The 19,453-nt window shown below is 38.2% G+C and overlaps 1 protein-coding gene across 4 annotated transcripts in view; it reads left to right on the top strand.

The window, feature by feature from the left end:
• LOC133641561 (inner centromere protein-like) overlaps window positions 1–18,662 on the top strand; it is a 28,669-nt gene extending 10,007 nt beyond the window's left edge. For 2 of the 4 annotated variants that reach the window (XM_062035366.1, XM_062035364.1), the window contains exons 8-21: window positions 19–58; window positions 1,771–1,855; window positions 1,945–2,085; window positions 7,186–7,203; window positions 8,816–8,925; window positions 9,006–9,126; window positions 9,212–9,322; window positions 9,529–9,686; window positions 9,782–9,899; window positions 13,095–13,184; window positions 13,380–13,418; window positions 17,459–17,521; window positions 17,622–17,778; window positions 18,273–18,662. In XM_062035366.1, the coding sequence (XP_061891350.1) occupies window positions 19–58; window positions 1,771–1,855; window positions 1,945–2,085; window positions 7,186–7,203; window positions 8,816–8,925; window positions 9,006–9,126; window positions 9,212–9,322; window positions 9,529–9,686; window positions 9,782–9,899; window positions 13,095–13,184; window positions 13,380–13,418; window positions 17,459–17,521; window positions 17,622–17,778; window positions 18,273–18,448 (1,427 nt within the window). In that variant the 3' untranslated portion in view covers window positions 18,449–18,662. The remainder of the gene's footprint in view (window positions 1–18; window positions 59–1,770; window positions 1,856–1,944; window positions 2,086–7,185; window positions 7,204–8,815; window positions 8,926–9,005; window positions 9,127–9,211; window positions 9,323–9,528; window positions 9,687–9,781; window positions 9,900–13,094; window positions 13,185–13,379; window positions 13,419–17,458; window positions 17,522–17,621; window positions 17,779–18,272) is intronic. The other 2 variants (XM_062035365.1, XM_062035367.1) reach the window with 2 other exon arrangements.
• The last annotated feature ends 791 nt before the right edge of the window (window positions 18,663–19,453 follow it).

The following is a 19,453-nucleotide window of genomic DNA, read 5'->3' as shown; positions in this document are numbered from 1 at the left end:
TGCATTTTCTTGTTTCAGTTGTCCCTGACAAGCTTCATACGTCTGAGACAGGCCGGAGGTGAGCCTGAGTGTTAAATGCATTCAGTATTGTACCTCTATTGGAGCAACAAACTAAGGCCATGTCCACACAAATTAGGATATTTTTAAAATAATGCACATTTCCCCCACTGTGGTGGCGTTTATAAAAAAAATTTTAAAAAAAAGGAATCTGTCCACATGAAAACTAATTCACCTGATGTGTGCATTTTGGCCAATCAAAAAGCAGACATGACTTGACCCTCAATTCCAACGGCAGTGCAGTGTACATTATATTTAAAATTGTGCTTGCTTGCATGGAGCTCAGAACACAACATGGATGTTTTTATTGCCTGTAATTGTTGGAAGCTGCCTGCATGTCTACCTCTGCACGGGATGTTATAATGATGTAATCATAAACAAGTACACTACCGTTCAAAAGTTTGGGGTCACCCAAACAATTTTGTGGAATAGCCTTCATTTCTAAGAACAAGAATAGACTGTCGAGTTTCAGATGAAAGTTCTCTTTTTGTGGCCATTTTGAGCGTTTAATTGACCCCACAAATGTGATGCTCTAGAAACTCAATCTGCTCAAAGGAAGGTCAGTTTTGTAGCTTCTGTAACGAGCTAAACTGTTTTCAGATGTGTGAACATGATTGCACAAGGGTTTTCTAATCATCAATTAGCCTTCTGAGCCAATGAGCAAACACATTGTACCATTAGAACACTGGAGTGATAGTTGCTGGAAATGGGCCTCTATTGCACCAAAAACCAGACATTTGCAGCTAGAATAGTCATTTACCACATTAGCAATGTATAGAGTGTATTTCTTCAAAGTTAAGACTAGTTTAAAGTTATCTTCATTGAAAAGTACAGTGCTTTTCCTTCAAAAATGCATTTCAATGTGACCCCAAACTTTTGAACGGTAGTGTATGTTTAGAACTATAAACTTTTTTTATGGCTTTCTTGTTACCGGTAATGTTACATGACAGAGCTTGTTGTGGGGGCCATTTAGTCGGGGAGGGACCCACAGAAGCATTCTGTGCCAATTGAGAAGATTGATACATGCCTTTTATTTTGTCCCCAAAAGTTTCATCACTCAATTTGCCAGTCACTTTTTTGAAATTTAAAATCGAGAGGGACCTTTGTGAAATTGGCCCCTTATATCATTGCAATTATTAAAATAAAACTGCCGTTTGTTTGTTGTAGTTGGTGCCGTAAAGTTATTAAAGTTTTTCTAAAACGCAATTTATGACTAGTGACATTAGCGCCCCCCCCCTTGACAAGTACGGGAGCTTGATAACGTCATTAGTCAGAAAATGTATTTTAGAATAAGTTAAAAACCTTAACAGCACACATGGACTTCTTTTACAGCACAAACTTAGTACAAACAAATGGCAGTGTTATTTTAATATTTACAATTGTGGGAGGGCAACTTCACACAGGTTCTAGAATGCTCTGATTACTCACTAAATATAGCACAAAAAAAAGTGGTTAAGTTGGCAACACCGATCCCACCTTAGTCTTCTTATTCTCTTGCAGACCAGGTGCGGTAAAATTTGTGTCAAAGCAAGGGCAGACATGTAGCAGCAAATGTTTTTTTGGGCAGGCCCCTGGGCATGCATGGTTCAGGAATAGAGTAGGGGTTTAAGGATTTTTTTACGTAACTGTTCTTGGTTCAGTGGTAAGCAGTATCTCACTGGTTTCGCCTTCAAGACATGTCACTGTTTTTTATTTCATAAAAAAATCTTGTAGGTCAAGTCAGAGCATCAAACGCAAAGCACCATATACTGTGGAGGATAGTCCTAAGAGATTCTCGCCTCCCAAGAAGAGTCACAGCGTACGTTGCACAAATATGTCAAAATTAAAAACACACCAATAATGCTGTAAAAAATTCTCCTTATGATTTTTCTGTTTTTTATTAAACAGGCAGCCAGACCGAATATGAGATCTTTCCTCCACACTGTGCAGAAGAATCAGATGCTGATGATGACTCCAAATTCTTTCAGTCGTAATCCTGTCATAAAGTCTTTCATTAGGTACAACACTCCTCTCAAGATTGATCCCAAGGTATGTTTAAATTTCCACCTTTGCATAACTACACAGCTGCTTAATAAGCTTGCCAGCGACCTCATTTACACTCTAGTGAACAGTGGAACTTATTCAATAATATTTTGCTGCAACTCTGTTAAGATTTTAAAACAGTTAACTCAATTGAAATTGAATGAAATAGTTAATAAAAAAAATTCCACGGTCAAAATGTAACCATAGAGATTAAACATTTCAAGTCATATAAGTGTAAAAACAATTTTAAGACATTTTAGTTATCTATCTTGGTAAGGCATACATAAAGAAAAACTGTCTTTACTTAAATGATCAATGACACATCTTACACTTTATTTTGTTAAAGGCCTACTGAAACCCACTACTACCGACCACGCAGTCTGATAGTTTATATATCAATGATGAAATCTTAACATTGCAACACATGCCAATACGGCCGGGTTAACTTATAAAGTGCAATTTTAAATTTCCTGCCACACTTCCGGTTGAAAACGTCTAGATATGATGAGGTATGGGCGTGACGTAAACGGTTGATAGAAGTATTGGTATCCCATTGAATACAATACAAAAAAGCTCTGTTTTCATCTCAAAATTCCACAGTATTCTGGACATCTGTTTTGGTGAATCTTTTGCAATTTGTTTAATGAACAATGGAGACTGCAAAGAAGAAAGTTGTAGGTGTATTAGTGGCGGACTACAGCAACACAGCCAGGAGGACAGAGATGGATAGCAGACGCGCTAGCCGCCGAACTCACCTTAACTTCCTCCGTCTCGCCGACCGCATCTGTGATCGGGTGAAGTCCTTCGTCGCACCGTCGATCGCTGGATTGCAGGTGAGCACAGGTGTTGATGAGCAGATGAGGGCTGGCTGGCGTAGGTGGATAGCTAATGTTTTTAGCATAGCTCTGTGAGGTCCGGTTGCTAAGTTAGCTTCAATGGCGTCGTTAGCAACAGCATTGTTAACCTTCGCCAGGCTGGAAAGCATTAACCGTGTAGTTACATGTCCATGGTTTAATAGTATTGTTGATCTTCTGTCTATCCTTCCCGTCAGGGATTTATTTATTTTGTTTCTATATGCAGTTAAGCACGATGCTATCACGTTAGCTCCGTAGCTAAAGTGTTTCGTCGATGTATTGTCGTGGAGATAAAAGTCACTGTGAATGTCCATTTCGCGTTCTCGACTCTCATTTTCAAGAGGATATAGTATCCGAGGTTGTTTAAAATACAAATCCGTGATCCACAATAGAAAAAGGAGAGAGTGTGGAATCCAATGAGCCAGCTTGTACCTAAGTTACGGTCAGAGCGAAAAAATATATGTCTTGCACTGCATTCTAGTCCTTCACTCTAACGTTCCTCATCCACGAATCTTTCAGCTGCATTGAAAACAATAGGAAAATGTGAGGAGCCTGTCAACTGACTACGTCACGCTACTTCCGGTAGGGGCAAGGTTTTTTTTTATCAGATACCAAAAGTTGCGATCTTTATCGCCGTTGTTCTCTACTAAATCCTTTCAGCAAAAATATGGCAATATCGCGAGATGATCAAGTATGACACATAGAATGGATCTGCTATCCCCGTTTAAATTTAAAAAATTCATTTCAGTAGGCCTTTAAAACAGCCACATGTAAGAATCTGGCCAGAAATGGTACTGCAATCATGGTCTAAATTCTGTAGTCCCTCCCCTCTCCCTGACTGAGGTTCCCAGATACGCAGCTGAATCCAGCTCGATATAACCAACACATTTTACACAGAAATTAGACTATTCTCAGGAAGAAGTATGTCATACCTGCGTACAATATCACAACAAATGGCAATCATATGGTTATTGTCAGTACTTTCAGAAAAGACTAAAACGAACTACAACAAACAGTATGGTTATACTGGTGAAAATAAGTAGAGCATGCTTAGCAGCCTAATGTACGCCCAAAACTAAAGAGGAGACATTTTACCAAGGTATGCCTACAGCAGACCTGGGCATTCTACGGCCCGCGGGCCGCATCCGGCCCTTTGCGCATCCCTGTCCGGCCCGCGTGAGGCCAATCTTAAATTACAAAATAAATTTCAAAAAGTATCTATGTCGAGTGTGCAATACAACGGTGCTGCTTTTGTTTTGAAAAGCGTTATTTGTATTACTTCCGTGTGGACGTATGCGCGTGTGCGATTGTGAGTGAATTGAACGGCGCAATCACAAATTACAAAATAAAGTTTAAAAAACATCTATGTCGTGCGCGCAATACAACTGTGCTGCTTTTATTTTGAAATGTGTTATTTATGAGTGTATGTCCGGGGGGAACCTGTGAGTGAAGGTGCATAGAGACAAGTGATGAGACGCTAAAAAGAGAAAAGTTGATGAGGAATGGCGTGTTTCCAACAAGACATGGACTGCCAAGTATTTCTTTACAGAAATTAAAGGTAAAGCCGTGTGCTTAATTTGTGGTACACAGCTTGCTGTGTTTAAAGAATATCATTTGAATCGCCACTACACGTCGAAGCACGAGGGAAAATACCGGAATCTGTCTTATGAAGCGCGCGCAAGCGAGGCTGATGCGTTGTTGGTAAAACTGCAAACCCAACAAGGACTTTTTGCCATATTTCACACCCCCAGAGATGCAGCCGTCAGGACAAGTTTCGTCATTTCTCACAAAAGCGCCAGAAAAAGTAAGGCGTTTTCTGATGGAGAGTTTATTATGGAGTGCTTATTGGACTCTGTTGCGCTGTTATGCCCGGAGACATGGACTGTTTTTCGCTGGCTTTAATTGGAGGAGATCTGCGATGTACGTGACACCGCCCAGCTGCTCATATTCTTACGTGGGATAACTGCAGACTTTCAAATCACGGAGTAGCTGGCAGCCATGCAGTCAATTAAAGAGACAACCACAGGTAATGACTTGTTCACATAGGTAAATGCGTGTTTGGACATGTTAGGACTGAAATGGGACAAGCTGGCAGGTTTGACAATCCAATCCAATCCACTTTATTTATATAACACATTTAAACAACAAAATGTTTCCAAAGTGCTGCACAACAATATTAAAAACAATATATAAATATTATCCTTAGCTCCACCAATGACTGAATAAAAAGAAAAAACAATTACATATAAAACCAATATAAAAAACAATATAAAATAAATATGATTAAAAACTATTTTTAACAACAGATGGTTGTCCAAATCTGACGGGGAAAAATGTTGGATAATGCAGGATAAAGTGACAGAAATTAACCCTGTGCAGAAATGGACATTTTTGCATTGTATAATACATCAGGAAGTGTTGTGTAAAACAGTGTTAAAAATAAAACCATCAAAAGCAATCTGCTTTTGTATAAAGTTAAGTTAGGTTACATTAAATTATTATTAATTATTATTATTATTATTAGCATCATTATTTATCTTACGGTATATCAAAAATAATATTGAGCAAAATTTAATTTGAATATTGTCGTGTGGCCCTCCAGCAGTGCTCGGGTTGCTCATGCGGCCCCCGGTGAAAATTAATTGACCACCCCTGGCCTACAGGCTACTGTTTCAAACGTTTCAGATTGGCATATAACTTGGTCCACAATATGCAAACGCGAATGAGATTTGGCCGTCTCCATACGTTTCACATTGCCACGGCAACTAAGCTAATGTTGCAACCCATTTCCTCAGCGTATTGAGAACAAAATAGGCACTGACACTACCCATATCCACATATCCAAAAATATATTTTGCCCTGTCAGTTGGATTACACATCGACATACAGGCTAACGGGCATATATTTCCCCGTTAGCCTATATGTCGATGTGTCATCGAACTGGGCAATACGTATGCTCCAATTGACCGGGCTAGCATGCTAAGCATTAGTTGCACGAACATACTAGCTTTGTTAGACAAGATCATAGACTGTATTGGACAATATAGTTTACATACGAAATGTCCATTTCCATGTATTACAAGGAATAAGAAAACTTAAATACCTGACTTACCTATCAAGGAGGATATTGGCAAATTTGGCATCAGATGAAAAAATCTTCTCCGCCTTCAATCGTCTCCATCTTTCCTAGACATCCGATACAAATCCTTCTTTTGTTCCTGGCTTTGTCATGAATACATTGAGAATCGTAACGAGGCCTTTTGGGTTTAGTAAGTCTGACATGTTTAGTAACTTTACCAGTGGCAGTAGCTAGACGAAGATGGCTGTGCGTAACTGGCAACCTGGATGTAACACACTCGCAGACTTTCTAATTGGTCAAATGGTGGAGGGCGGGACATCGAAATTAAAACAATAAGATTTCGAGGCATTAAACCTAATTTTGAAATGAGCATATCTCGGCTGAACTACTGTTATCAGTTATAGAGGTATTCAAAAATAACATTATTTATTAAATGGTAAATGGGTTGTACTTGTATAGCGCTTTTCTACCTTTTTTAAGGAACTCAAAGCGCTTTGACACTATTTGCACATTCACACACTGATGGCGGGAGCTGCCATGCACGGCGCTAACCAGGCCTATCAGGAGCAAGGGGGAAGTGTCTTGCTCAAGGACATAACAGACGTGACTAGGATGGTAGAAGGTGGGGATTGAACCAGTAACCCTCAGATTGCTGGCACGGCCACTCTCCCAACTTCGCCGTCCCCATTAATGCCTTTTGACATATCAGGGCCATTTAATGATGACTTGACATGCTATTCTTAGATATGGCTCCTTGTGTAAAATTAAGTGAACCACTTTAAACATGAAAATAGAAAACCGTACTGTTCCATAATGTGTACAATTGTCACTGAAGCCTTGGTGTTTTAGATGAAACACTTATACATGAAATCAATGTTAAAATAAAAATAAAAATTGTGAATAAGCTAAACATACACACAATGATATTCTGTGATGCCCTCCTGAGTCCTAATGATGAGGTCTGTATGCAGGACAGTAGTTCAGATTTTGAAGTTATTGAGCAACTTTAGAGGTATTTTTCTGAAAGGAAGTGTTATTTCACTGCACATTCAAAGTAAATTTGCGCACTAACTTTTTGAAATGATAATGCCTATGGGATTTTGATTATTGTTTATATCTAGCTTTAATGAGTACTGCTTCCTGAAACATATTTGTTGTTTAATCTGTCCACAGTTGAGCACCACTATAGTGGTAAGTGTCAAAGCACTGTGTGTTGGTGGGCATTTGGTGATTTCTGTCATAGGCTAGCTTGGTGTTGTGCCTCCTCATTTGCCACCTAACAAAAGCCACACTTCTCCCTGTTGCTAACTTATAGACGTCTAAACTCTTCAATTTGTCTGTTATCGAGCACTGCCTTTGCAGCGTCCATATGTGAGAGGCCTTACACTCTTATCCCTAACTGCACTTGTTAGCTAATGGCATCTGATTGTGGGACACTAATGCTCATTATCTGCAGCATCAAAACTGTTTTTGCATCAAACCAAACTTTTAGTGTATACAATAATACAGTAAATTATGTGCCATGATCTTCATACTTTGAAGTGGTTATTGGTTTGTAACATCAATACATTATTACAGTATGTACAGTTCATACACTACAATTAATAATAGATAGTGTCTCAGAAGAGAAGTTTCATTTGAATTCAATTGGAGAATATATTTGCTTAATAAAATGTATACTTTTACACAGTGAGGAAAATACTTATTTGATCCCCTGTAAATGTTGTAAGTTTACCCCTTAAAAGGTATACATAGTCCAGATGTTTAATTGCAGTTTAATTGTAACAGAGAGAGACAGAATGTAAAAAAAAAAATCCTTAAAAATAACATTAAATAAAGGTTATAAATGTATTCGTATTTGAGGCCAATATTGGCACAATAGTTCATAAATGGGAGAAATATCAATCAATCGCCCTCGCTCTGAAACGCCATGTAAGATTTAATAGGGATGATTGTGAGGAAGGTGTGGGATAAGCCCTGAATTACAGAATAGGAGCTGGTTAATGATCTCAGTCAACAAGAAAAACATTAGGAACACACTTTGCTGTTAAAGATTGTGTCTGCAAGATCCCCAACACCTTCAAGTTCCCACACCTGAATGACCCAGACAAGACTAAGGGGACGTGATGTGGTCACACGAGACCAAAATTGAGCTCTTTTGCATCAAATCACTTAATGTGTTTGGAAGAAGAGAAATGGTCAATTTAAGCCCAACAACAGTATTGGGCCTATTGTCAAACATGGATGAGGAAACTCTTTTGGGTTGTTTATCTGACCAAAATGTTTGCAACCCTGGTGAACAACCACAAGAAAAATCTTACCCCTGTGCTTGCCCACAAGGTCTTCTCCATCAAGTACTGACATTTTGCTTTGGAATCAAAAACCGGTACTTATTTTTTTATCAACAAATTAAAATATTCTTTAACCTTTTATTTAAAGTCTGGAACGTTCATAACTTTTTAATGGGGTAAATTTACAAGAATCATCAGGGTATCAAAATCCAATTTTTCTCCATTGTATATGTTGCTAATGTATACTGTATTTCATATAGCTAAGCCACTGTGTTTCTGCACCTTCAGAGAAAATAAGTCTACTCTGTACACTTGAATAAACACCATATAGAATGACTTTATCAAAAAAATGCAACAATGTCTATAATGGTGCACTCATATGCCTGCTGTCAGCTATTTAACTTCAGGAGGTGAAAGGTTCCCATAGTACTGCACCAATACTTTCTTAAATACTTTTCACCTGCCTCAGTGTTTCATTTAATTGTACTATTGAAACAACTTTTCTTTCACAGACCAAAGAGCGTCAAAAGCTGGAGGCACTTAAAAAGAAGCAGGAACAAGAAGAGGAACGAATGAGGAAAATGGAAGAGGAGAAGAAAAAGAAACAAGAAGAATTCAAAAGGTTGACGCTCCAATGAGATATCTCCTAAATTTAAAGAAATGTGTTGTTGCTGTTTTTATAGCTTTACGATTGCTCTACAGGAAGAGGGATGAGAGACTAAGAAAGGTGTTTGAGGCCAAAATAAAAGAAGAACAGAGAGAAGAGGAAAAGAAAAAGAAGGTTGAACAAAAAATGGCCAATATTGATGGGAAAAATGATAAGGTTAGCATGTTTCTTCAAAAGTGCTCTTTGTGGCGAGTGGAATAAAAACATGCCAATTTACAATGTTGATGGTCAATGAATGCAGCGTCAGGCTGAGGAGAGGGCCAAAAAGAGAATTGCCATCAAACGCCAGGAGGAGCTTGAGCAGAAACGCAAGCTGGAAGAAGAAACTAAAAAGAAGAAGATTCAGCAAGCGGTAAAAGAACAACTAGACTTACAATTGTGTGCTTGACAGTCCCATTTCATGGTGATTTTTGATATTTCAAGGCAAATAGAATTTTCACTTGTTTTGAAAAACGTCCCCCTTTTTTCTGCAGGAGTTTGTTCCTATGACTGCAGATTTGTATCCATCACTCTTCGCCAACTCCATGTTTTAGTAATTGTGTGTGTTTTTAATTTTAGGAGGAGGAGAAGCGCCAACAAGAGTTGCTGGTTAAGAAGGCCAAAGAGGAAGAAATAAAAGCTAAAAAGCTGGCTGAAGCTCGCAGAGCGTTGGAGCTGAAAAGGGAGCAGGAGCGTGAAAAGGAGCTGGAAAGAGAACGCCAAGCTGCTGCTGAAAGGTTATGATCATTTTTTACATAGTTGTCAGGGAATAGACTTGAACTTTTGCGCTTTGGTGGATGTGGTATACATCTAATGTAATGTTAATTTTCAGGGAGCAAGCGGAAAAAGAGAAGGCTCTCACTCTGCAACGGGAACTGCAGAGAGCTGCTCGAGAGAAGGAGAGAAGAGAAATGGAAGAAAAAATAAAAGCGCTTGAGAAAAAAAGACAGGTGAGGAGACCTGGGCTATTGTCCAGAATCTTTTGCAGTGCCAACATATTACCAGGCTATCAATAAATTCAATTTATTAGTTTCTAGGGCTGGACAATTATGGCAAAAATAATAATCATAATTGTTTTGATTGATATTGTAATCACGATTATTCATTAATTTGAAAACATGAGTATTTATTGTACCACCAAAACTCAACTTTAAATATAGTTTTTAAAAACGGGATAAAAATTCGTAACAAATATAAACCACACGTAAAATAATAGCAATAACAGCAATTTAGAAAACAAAAACATTTAGTTTTTTCAGTTTGTTTTTAATTCAGTTTTTTACCATTTACACCTATTTTACCACCATAGAGTATGATTTTTTTGTGTCAAAGGAAATTTAATTTAAATGCAAAAATCTTCACAGTTTGGACAATTTTGACCAGTATTTTAGGTCAAAGCATAATAATTGTGTAAATGTATCAATAAGTGCTTCAGGTACTAAGTAATACATATGCTTGTGTAAGGTATGTTTTTTTTGTTAGCCCCGTCAGACCGGATGTGGCGCACCAGGTTATTATTGTGAAGGGGGAAATTTGTTGTTGTTCTCAGCTTGACGAGTAAAGAGACGACTTAGGCCAGAGGTCGGCAACCTTTATCACTCAAAGAGCCATTTTGACGAGTTTCACTAATTAAAGAAAACAATGGGAGCCACAAAACTCTTTTGAAATTTATAATGAAATAACACTGCATACAAAGCTTTTTTTTTGCTTTGTGTTATGTTATAACCAGGGGTCTCAGACACACGCCCCGGCCCGCACCTTAATATGACAATTAAATGTTAGTGCGGCCCGCAAGTGTTACATGAATGGCGCTTGACAGCGCCATACTTGCCAACCCTCCCGATTTTTCCGGGAGACACCCGACATTTAGGGCGTGATGACACTGCCTAAAACGCCCTCTACAGGCTGCTCAAACAGCGTACCTGCTCAGCCACATGTTGAATGCAGCTTCTGCTTGCGCACATAAGTGACAGCAAGGCATACTTGTTCAACAGCCACACAGCTTACACTGACGGTGACCGTATAAAGCAACTTTAACACTGTTACGTTACAAATATGCGCCACACTGTGAACCCACACCAGAAAAGAATGACAAACACATTTCTGGAGAACATCCGCACCGTAACACAACATAAACACAACAGAACGAATACCCGGAATCCCATGCAGCCCTAACTCTTCCGGTCTACATTATACACCCCCGCTACCACCAAACCCCGCCCACCTAAACCGACGCACGGAGGGTGGTGGGATTGATGTGTGGGGGGGTTTGGTGGTAGCGGGGGTGTATAATGTAGACCGGGAGAGTTAGGGCTGCATGGGATTCTGGGTATTCGTTCTGTTGTGTTTATGTTGTGTTACGGTGCGGATGTTCTCCAGAAATGTGTTTGTCATTCTTTTTTGGTGTGAGTTCACAGTGTGGCGCATATTTGTAACGTAACAGTGTTAAAGTTGTAATATTCCTTCACCGTCAGTGTAAGCTGTGTGGCTGTTGACCAAGTATGCCTTGCTGTCTCCTCCGTGTGCAAGCAGAAGCTGCATTCACCATGTGGCGGAGCAGGTACGCTGTTTGTACAGTCTATAGACGATAATAAATGCAGGCCATCACAGCACGCTCTTAATTCAGTTGCTAGGGTGAAAGTTGGAGAATATTTGCCACGGGAGATTTCTAAGAGAGGCACTGAGATCCGTAAGTCTTCTGGGAAAATCGGAAGGGTCGGCAAGTATGCAGCTGAGCCGCATCATAGTGGTCAAAGAGCCGCATGCGGCTCCGGAGCCGTGGGTTGCCGACCCCTGACTTAGGCTGTTAAAAAAAGAGCGAGCCGCTCAAGTTGCGACCACAGTTTGTAGATGAATGTAACATAAATAATATTGTTACAACAAAACAAGCAGATGAGATGAGTTGTGGGTGTATGGATTGTTCCTGCTTGTCTCTTCTGCTCACAATGACAACATTTCACTTACATGTATGTCAATTTCCCTGATATTTTTGCGCTTATCAGTGAATTCCGTTTTATTGCCCAATTATGTGACGTGGTTATGTGAATCCAGAAATCATATGCCTTACTTCTATCGAGTTTAGTGATTATTGATTAAGCATACTTGCGCTGTGTCAAATAAAAAATAGCAACCATGGTGAGGCCCAGACTTCTAGTAGACATGCTCTTTTTACTCATTCGCTCCTCATCTGTTTCACCGACACGAGCTTCGGAATTTGCACGTGGTGATTATTATATTTTAATAATTGTGACAAGCCATAATCGAAATTTTAATTCAATTAATTGTCCAGCCCTACTAATATCTCAAATTTCAATTTATCTGCCCCCTGAAAAATGACAATATGAACCAAGTAGTTAAAAGCCTTAATAACTACTTCACAAGTATGACACCAAAGACAGAAATCCCAACTCGATGTTCCTCACTGACATGACAGAAGGGCATATAATCAAAATTGTGAATAAATGTAAATCCAAGATCTCAACTGATTGTAATGGATTTTAATATGGAAAGGACAAAAAAGCTATTTGAAGAGATTTTACAACTTTTAATGTACCGGTATATAATTTAACATACCGCCCGAATGCAGCTGAGATAGGCTCCAGCGACCCCCCGCCACCCCGAAAGGGACAAGCGTTAGAAAATGGATGGATGGAATTTTAAATAGGCAAATTCCCAAACAAAATAAAAATAGCTAAAGTTGTACCGATTTACAAGACTTATGCCACAATTTTCAAAAAACATTGAAAAATTGTTTAACAGATTGGACAAAATCATAAAAGTGGAACCCTCGCGAACAACCACTACAATATGAAGCCAACATCGATGGTATTAATCGAAATAACGGAAGAGTATACCAATACAATAGCTGCAGTGTTTATTACTTGAACAAAGGTTTGGCACAATGAATTATATCTTAACAAGTTAGAACAATATGGCATCAGAGGGTTGGTCTTGAATTGTGTAAGAAGCTACTTAACCAACAGGGAGCAAATATGTGAAGCTCGGCTAACGCCGAAGTCCAGCACAGCACAAATGGTTTAGTGAGTACGTCCTGAAAGATCAACACAGGAACTGCTAGTATTTAGAAGTAGTAGTAGTCTACGGATTTGTCATTTCATGTTATGAAGGTTGTATTGTTCCACCAGGAGGAGGAGGAGCAGAGGTTAGCTGCTGAGGAGAAAGCTGCTAAAGAAAGAGAAGCTGCTGTTGCTGCTCTACAGGCTGCCAACACACATGTAACTACTAATATATACTAATTAGTGTATGTGATCTGTGTTTTGATAAAAGACAAGGCACCCTTCTAAACACAACACGACTGGTTATTGGTAATTGTGTATGACCTAAACCATATTATTATTTTGTTTGAATTGTCTTCATAGTAGATTGAAATATTAAAATATTTTTCCCTCTCTTTCACTTGTTGATTTTAGAAGACTGCTGCAAACCTGAATGTGACTGTGGATATTGAGGTAACATTAATCTAATTTTACTCTGTAAAAATGTTTCAATTCTATAAATTAAACATCCTATGTAATACTAGAGGTAACCCTAACACAAGATCAGGTGTGTGCAAACTTTTTGCCTCCAAGGGCCAAAGTGAAATTGGGCCATTGAGCCGAGAGCCAAAAACAAATATTTTCAGCGTAAAACACAAATGGCCTAAATGTAAATAATTAATCAATTAATAAGGTAAAGGGTTTGTTTACAACTTGCTCAGTTACATTTTTCAAACCCAGAAATACAACAAGAACACAATTGGCTAGCTTATGTTAACATTATGTGGTTTAATAGAACACTAGGGATGGGAATTGATTTTGTTTGGTTTAGTTTAGAGGTAACATGACCTTACAAAGCCGACTGAGTTCTCAAGAGGTACACACGTAGCATAGAAATAAAATAACTTTTTTGTAAATATAAGAACTGTATATTCTTCTGTAGGATTTAATCATGTGCCAATTACACAAGAATGTAACATTTAGTAACATGTGATATTAACTCATTACATGAAAAGTCAGATATAATTTTGATCATAATGGCTTACAGTTTGTGAAAACTTTGAATTGAAAATCTCAGAAAATGCAAGGTTTCAAAAACTGTTAGCCACGATGTTCAGAATTATAACAAATAAAGGCTTGGCATATCTCACTTTGCATGTAATGAGCTATCATAGATTAGTTTCACATTTGAAGTTGATTGCTGATATGAATGGACTTTTACACCACATTCTAATTATACGAGTTTCAGCTGTATAATATAATGACTGAGAGAAACTCTGGTTGCAGGAAAACATGCAGCTTTTTCTGACTATAATTGAACCTTTACCTACCGAAAATGCAAACTTTTGGCCACAAACTTTGTTGCTGCTCGGTGACATTCGTCTGGCGCAGGCCTGGGCAATTATTTTGACTCGGAGGGGTCAAATTTAGAGAAAAAAATGTCTGGGGGCCGGTATATCTATTTTTTAGGAACACTAATACAAAACCTCTCAATAATGTCTGATTGAATGCTAAAAACGTTATGACAGACCCCCTTAAAAAACTGAATGGAATTTAAATGTTTTCTGTGAACGATAAAACACTGAATATTGACAACATATGGACGTCACAGCCCCTCTCCATCGACATATTTTACAATCAAGCGAAACTTAACAAAGATGTAACAAACACAGCGAAATATGAACGCGAAGGGTAAAAAAAAACTTCACCTACAATCTGATATATCACTAAGCTTTACAACTTTGTTGTAAAAATCTCCTTCCGCGTCTGTTCCTGACACGCACATTTCAGGCTGGCCGCTCTGGAAACACTCTGTGGGAACACTCCCCACCCACACTGCTTGGTACCTCGTCTGAGCTGCTGTGACTTAGATTACCATAGTAACTACGGTAATTAGATTACCATAGTAACTAGTATATCATGCAGAAGCACAAATTCCAACCATTGAAGTACTTTGTATAGTTCAAGACTTCTGGTCATTTGAAAACATCATAATGGCGGCTACAGTTTCCATCTTAAAAATGTAAAAAAATTATTTGGGAATGTCCGGTGGGCCAGATTGAAAAGCTTAACGAGCCGCATGCGGCCTACGGGTCTTAGTTTGCCCAGGTCTGGTCTAGCGGCATACGTGAACTGGGGCTGCAAGCCCTGGAGCCAGTCAGAATCTGTCTCTTGTCATGCTCATCTAAATGAGAAGGCTTTCATTTCAACTTAACAAATAATAGCCCCAACATAATAGGCGGTGTTAGTATCTGTTGTTTTCAGATGACGTGCTAGCATTACTGCTGCTAGAATTAGATAGGAGCGGTTAAAAATGTGACTTTCATTTCAAATAATTGCATGCTTCAAATGTTTCAGCATTGCTCGCATGTCCTTCTCTTGATGAACTTGCAGCCTTATAATTATTACAAGTAGCACTGTTGCAATCTTTTCTTGTAAACTGTAGTCAACTTTAGAGCGTTTGTTGCGCCAGGGTTTTGCCATTTTGAGATCTCACGTCATTACTCACATGGCGTAATGACGTCATCCCCACCGGGAAGGATTGATAAGAGAACCGTTTGAATAAATAGCAAGAAATTCCAAGGAATTGATTTACTTCTGAACAAGACCCGGTTTTCGATTCCCACCCCTAGTCTATTTTTCACAATTACTAAGTTTATGTAAGAAACTTTCAAATGAAAATGAATGATGTTTATGGCGGTCACTCACCCTGTCTCGTCATCATGTAAGTACAGGCAGCGTGTGCACACATACAAAAACAGTCTAAGAGAAGTAACCAACAGTCATGTTGTTGTAATAGAATATACATTAAATGACAGTTAATGCTAACTATCCAAATTGCTATTATTAGCTAACAGCATTAAAAGCTAATGCGCGTGAACTGATAACAAATTTTGCTCGACGATATATATTGACCTACAAATTGTTGCCGTTAAAAGATATTGTCAACATTATTATCCACTGATGTAATGATAATACATAATAATAATGCATGTAAATCCTTTCAAATGCAATAAACTTGTATGTTTTCTATATTTTAACATTGTACCGGTATTTGGGATGTAAACTTTTAAATCTCCATGTTAAATAAAACAAACAAAGTATATTCTTTCTGTTAGCAAAATTTGGCACTTGAATACATATCACAACCAAAAGCAATACAATATGTCTCTGTTAAGGAGGGTTTGAGGACCTTAAAACATACACAACCAAAACCTTCAATAAAATGGCTAAATATAAAGTGTTGACAAACAAAGTTGGACTTCAATGTTGAACATGCAGGCAGAGGTAGAGTTGTACATTGCTTAACTTACAGTCAAGTTAGGACCTTTGTAAACAAAAGTACACAGTAACAATATAAACCCTACATTACAAGCAGATGTATTAATATGCCAAAAAAATGAAGTCTGGCAGATTCCGAGTGAGGAACACCATCATGACGTGACATTACAAATATCTGTCAGCGTTTGTCAAAATGCTAGTTTTTCAACGCTATCGGGTGGTTCGCTTTCAAGTGGGCATGCAACTTTGTCCTATTTGATTGTTTTGTTGGCACCACTTTAGAAAAAACTGTCTCCTGAGTGTTGGTTAGCTCATCTTGTTCCAGAGGTTTAAAACTGAGATATTCCCACACTGGTCCAGTGGCATTTGTTTCATCATCTTTTTTCTTCAGATTTATATTATCGCAACTGTTGCGTTGGTTGTCATGAGCTAACTTGTTGCACTCTGTCATGTTGGCCAACCCGGCTCTCAGCACACAGACACCTAATGAAGAGGCTTCACTGCCTTCCTTTTATTACGCTATGATACAAATGTCTGCAGCTGCTGAAACCCATGCAAAGAGTGAGCGCTCTTGCAGCCCATAAACACACATGCACATGGCTAAGTTATCAAGTTAATTTTCATTTATTGTTCAATTAACTGCCATATCGAATATTGGTCCAAGTCTAAGTGTAGGTCATTGCGTCCAAGAGGGCAGCATAAAATACATTGAAAAGTTAGCGCAACCAGACCCTTTAATTGCTGCAAATAAGATTGATGATGGCAACTTGTTAGCATAGCACACATTCCATAAATGATTGTGTGAGCTTGAAAGAGGTCAAAATAAATATGTATTAAAATTGGATTCCACCATTTGCCGAGCCAAACCTAAAGACTTGGCAGTAATGCAATAATGTAATGTTACTTACTGTGCCTTGGCTAAAATAAAAATAAAAATGTATATACAAGTACCGTGTGACTTGTTGATGGGTGGACTAGCAAAGTAAGATTTTCATTGTATGGCAAACTGTCTATCTGTGCATATGACAATAAACAATCTTGAATCTTGACTTTGGGATCCCCTGGACTAGATGAAAAGAAATCTAAAATGTGAATTTGTCAGATACGTTCATCTATTCTCACAAAATGATGCTTTCTAACAAACATAATTAGCCTAAAACTAGACACTACTTTTGGGCATAAATGTTAAATCAGCTTCATAATTAGTTTTTTTGTCTTCTCAATCTCTGCAGCGTTCTGTAATGACCACACCTGCAGGAAAAGGCTGTGGACTCAATGTCACTGTAGATATGGAGGTAAATGTGGAAGAATGTTGTATTGCCGTACTGATACTTTTTTCCTATATATATTTAAATGGTATAAATCCTCAAATAATAATTGTATCTCCCTGTTCAGAAATCCCCACATACGACGTACTTGATCACTCCAAAGGGTGGCAAGAACGCGAAGACTATGTCCAAAAATTCAGACGACTACGGTATGGACCAAAACAGCGATGATTCTACTGATGACGAGTCTGCTCCAAAAAAGCAAATTCCGTCTTGGGCAGAAGGTATGTTTTAACCTTTTTAGAAGATAAACACATAGTTGTTTGAAAATGACAACTGTTGGATTATTTTTGTATTTGAAGCAGAATAACTATGTTTATGTTGTCATGTAGTTTTAATCAGTGCTGCTTTTCTGCTAGTAATTGTCAGCACATGTAACTCCACCCACATGACAAGACTCAAATCAATAGTGTTTCATCCAGAAGTAAAACTGTACTTTTGTAGAGTACTAAAGTTACAGTGTTCAGGTTGTTTATCTGTAAACGCAACATCTATATAACATGAAGAACAATTTCATGAGTTCTTTAAGATCCGTGTGAAATGAACAACAAATATGTAGTGCATTTTAATCTTTTATTTGACGATTACTTGTTGAACATTTTTGGGACTGACTCATAATGTATGTTTTTATTATGATGTTCTGGAGGAACGTCACACTTGAGGACCCATGTCTTAACCCAAAATGTGTTGTCTCAATTGAATATTTTTGTCCTTTCAGGTCACAATCTACAAACGATAATTATGAAACAGTACTTCAATCCTCCTGACTTGGACTCTTTCTTTGGCTCGATCGAGGCACCAAAGCTGGAGAACATCTTTTACAAGAGCAAACCTCGCTACTTTAAACGCACCAGCTCTGCTGTGTGGCACTCACCTCCTGTTGGGAATAAGTAACAGGTGCACTGATTATTATAGTGAGGCCTCGCTGTACAAATCTTTTCTGTTTTAGGTTGGCTTTTCAATAAAAATGTATGTTTGGGATGTTTTTAGAGTATTACAGTAAATGTGCGTCTTGCATGTTTGTAGATGGGAAATGTTTAGCATCTTGTAACATTAAAATATAAAGAATGACACCATCGGTGTTTGTTCCCAATTTGTTTTTATTCAACTTTGAAGACGGTTGTTTTTAGAGCCACAGAAGATGCGGGAGTCTGTTCCACAATCAGTGGTGGATGCACTCTGCACTCTTTGCGTCTCTGTCAAGCCTCATGGAACAAATCATGTGTTAGCCATTATTTTCCCATCATGACAATGATTGATATTTACAAAAAACATTGCACCTCGTTTCCTGCCCACATTTTTTTATTTGATTATTTTGAGACAACACTTAATTCCTTCAAATGTATACTTTTTGGGTTCGCCCGATTTGTAGATATTCTTTGACCAGTTTAAGCCCACATTGTGCAACCCGTTTCCAAGGCAATCGTTCAATATGAACAGATGTCATTTTTTCTGTTATGAAATGTTTTGGGGTTTTTTTTGGAAATAAAAAAATGTCGCCATTTTTCACACTGTGGTGTGTATTTGACATACAAAAAGAAGCGAGAGAATCCCCCATACAAAGAAGCGAGGCGGCGGGCTTGTATGAACACGTCTGGCCAGCAAATGTACGTCAGCTTGGTTTATGCCTCATTGCAAATGATTTGCCACTTGCCAAGATTTAAAATTTAATTCTAGAAATGTTCCTAGTTTTAGGAGCTATTTACTTTTATTCATTGACAAATCTTAATTTTAGCATTAATAGTTATTTTTTCTATTCAAGTTATAATGTTCAAATTGAGAAAATAACTTCGAATATATTTCAGCTTTCCACCATAAATCTTGTTTGAAGATTCAGCAATATCCCAAGGATGCTTAATTTAAAAATTACAAATTGAATGAATAATGCTGGTTTTCAGA

The sequence above is a fragment of the Entelurus aequoreus genome, linkage group LG24, assembly GCF_033978785.1.
Source record: "Entelurus aequoreus isolate RoL-2023_Sb linkage group LG24, RoL_Eaeq_v1.1, whole genome shotgun sequence".
NCBI lineage: Eukaryota > Metazoa > Chordata > Actinopteri > Syngnathiformes > Syngnathidae > Entelurus > Entelurus aequoreus.
Note: the sequence above shows the minus strand (reverse complement) of the source record. Positions and strands in the feature narration are given on the sequence as shown.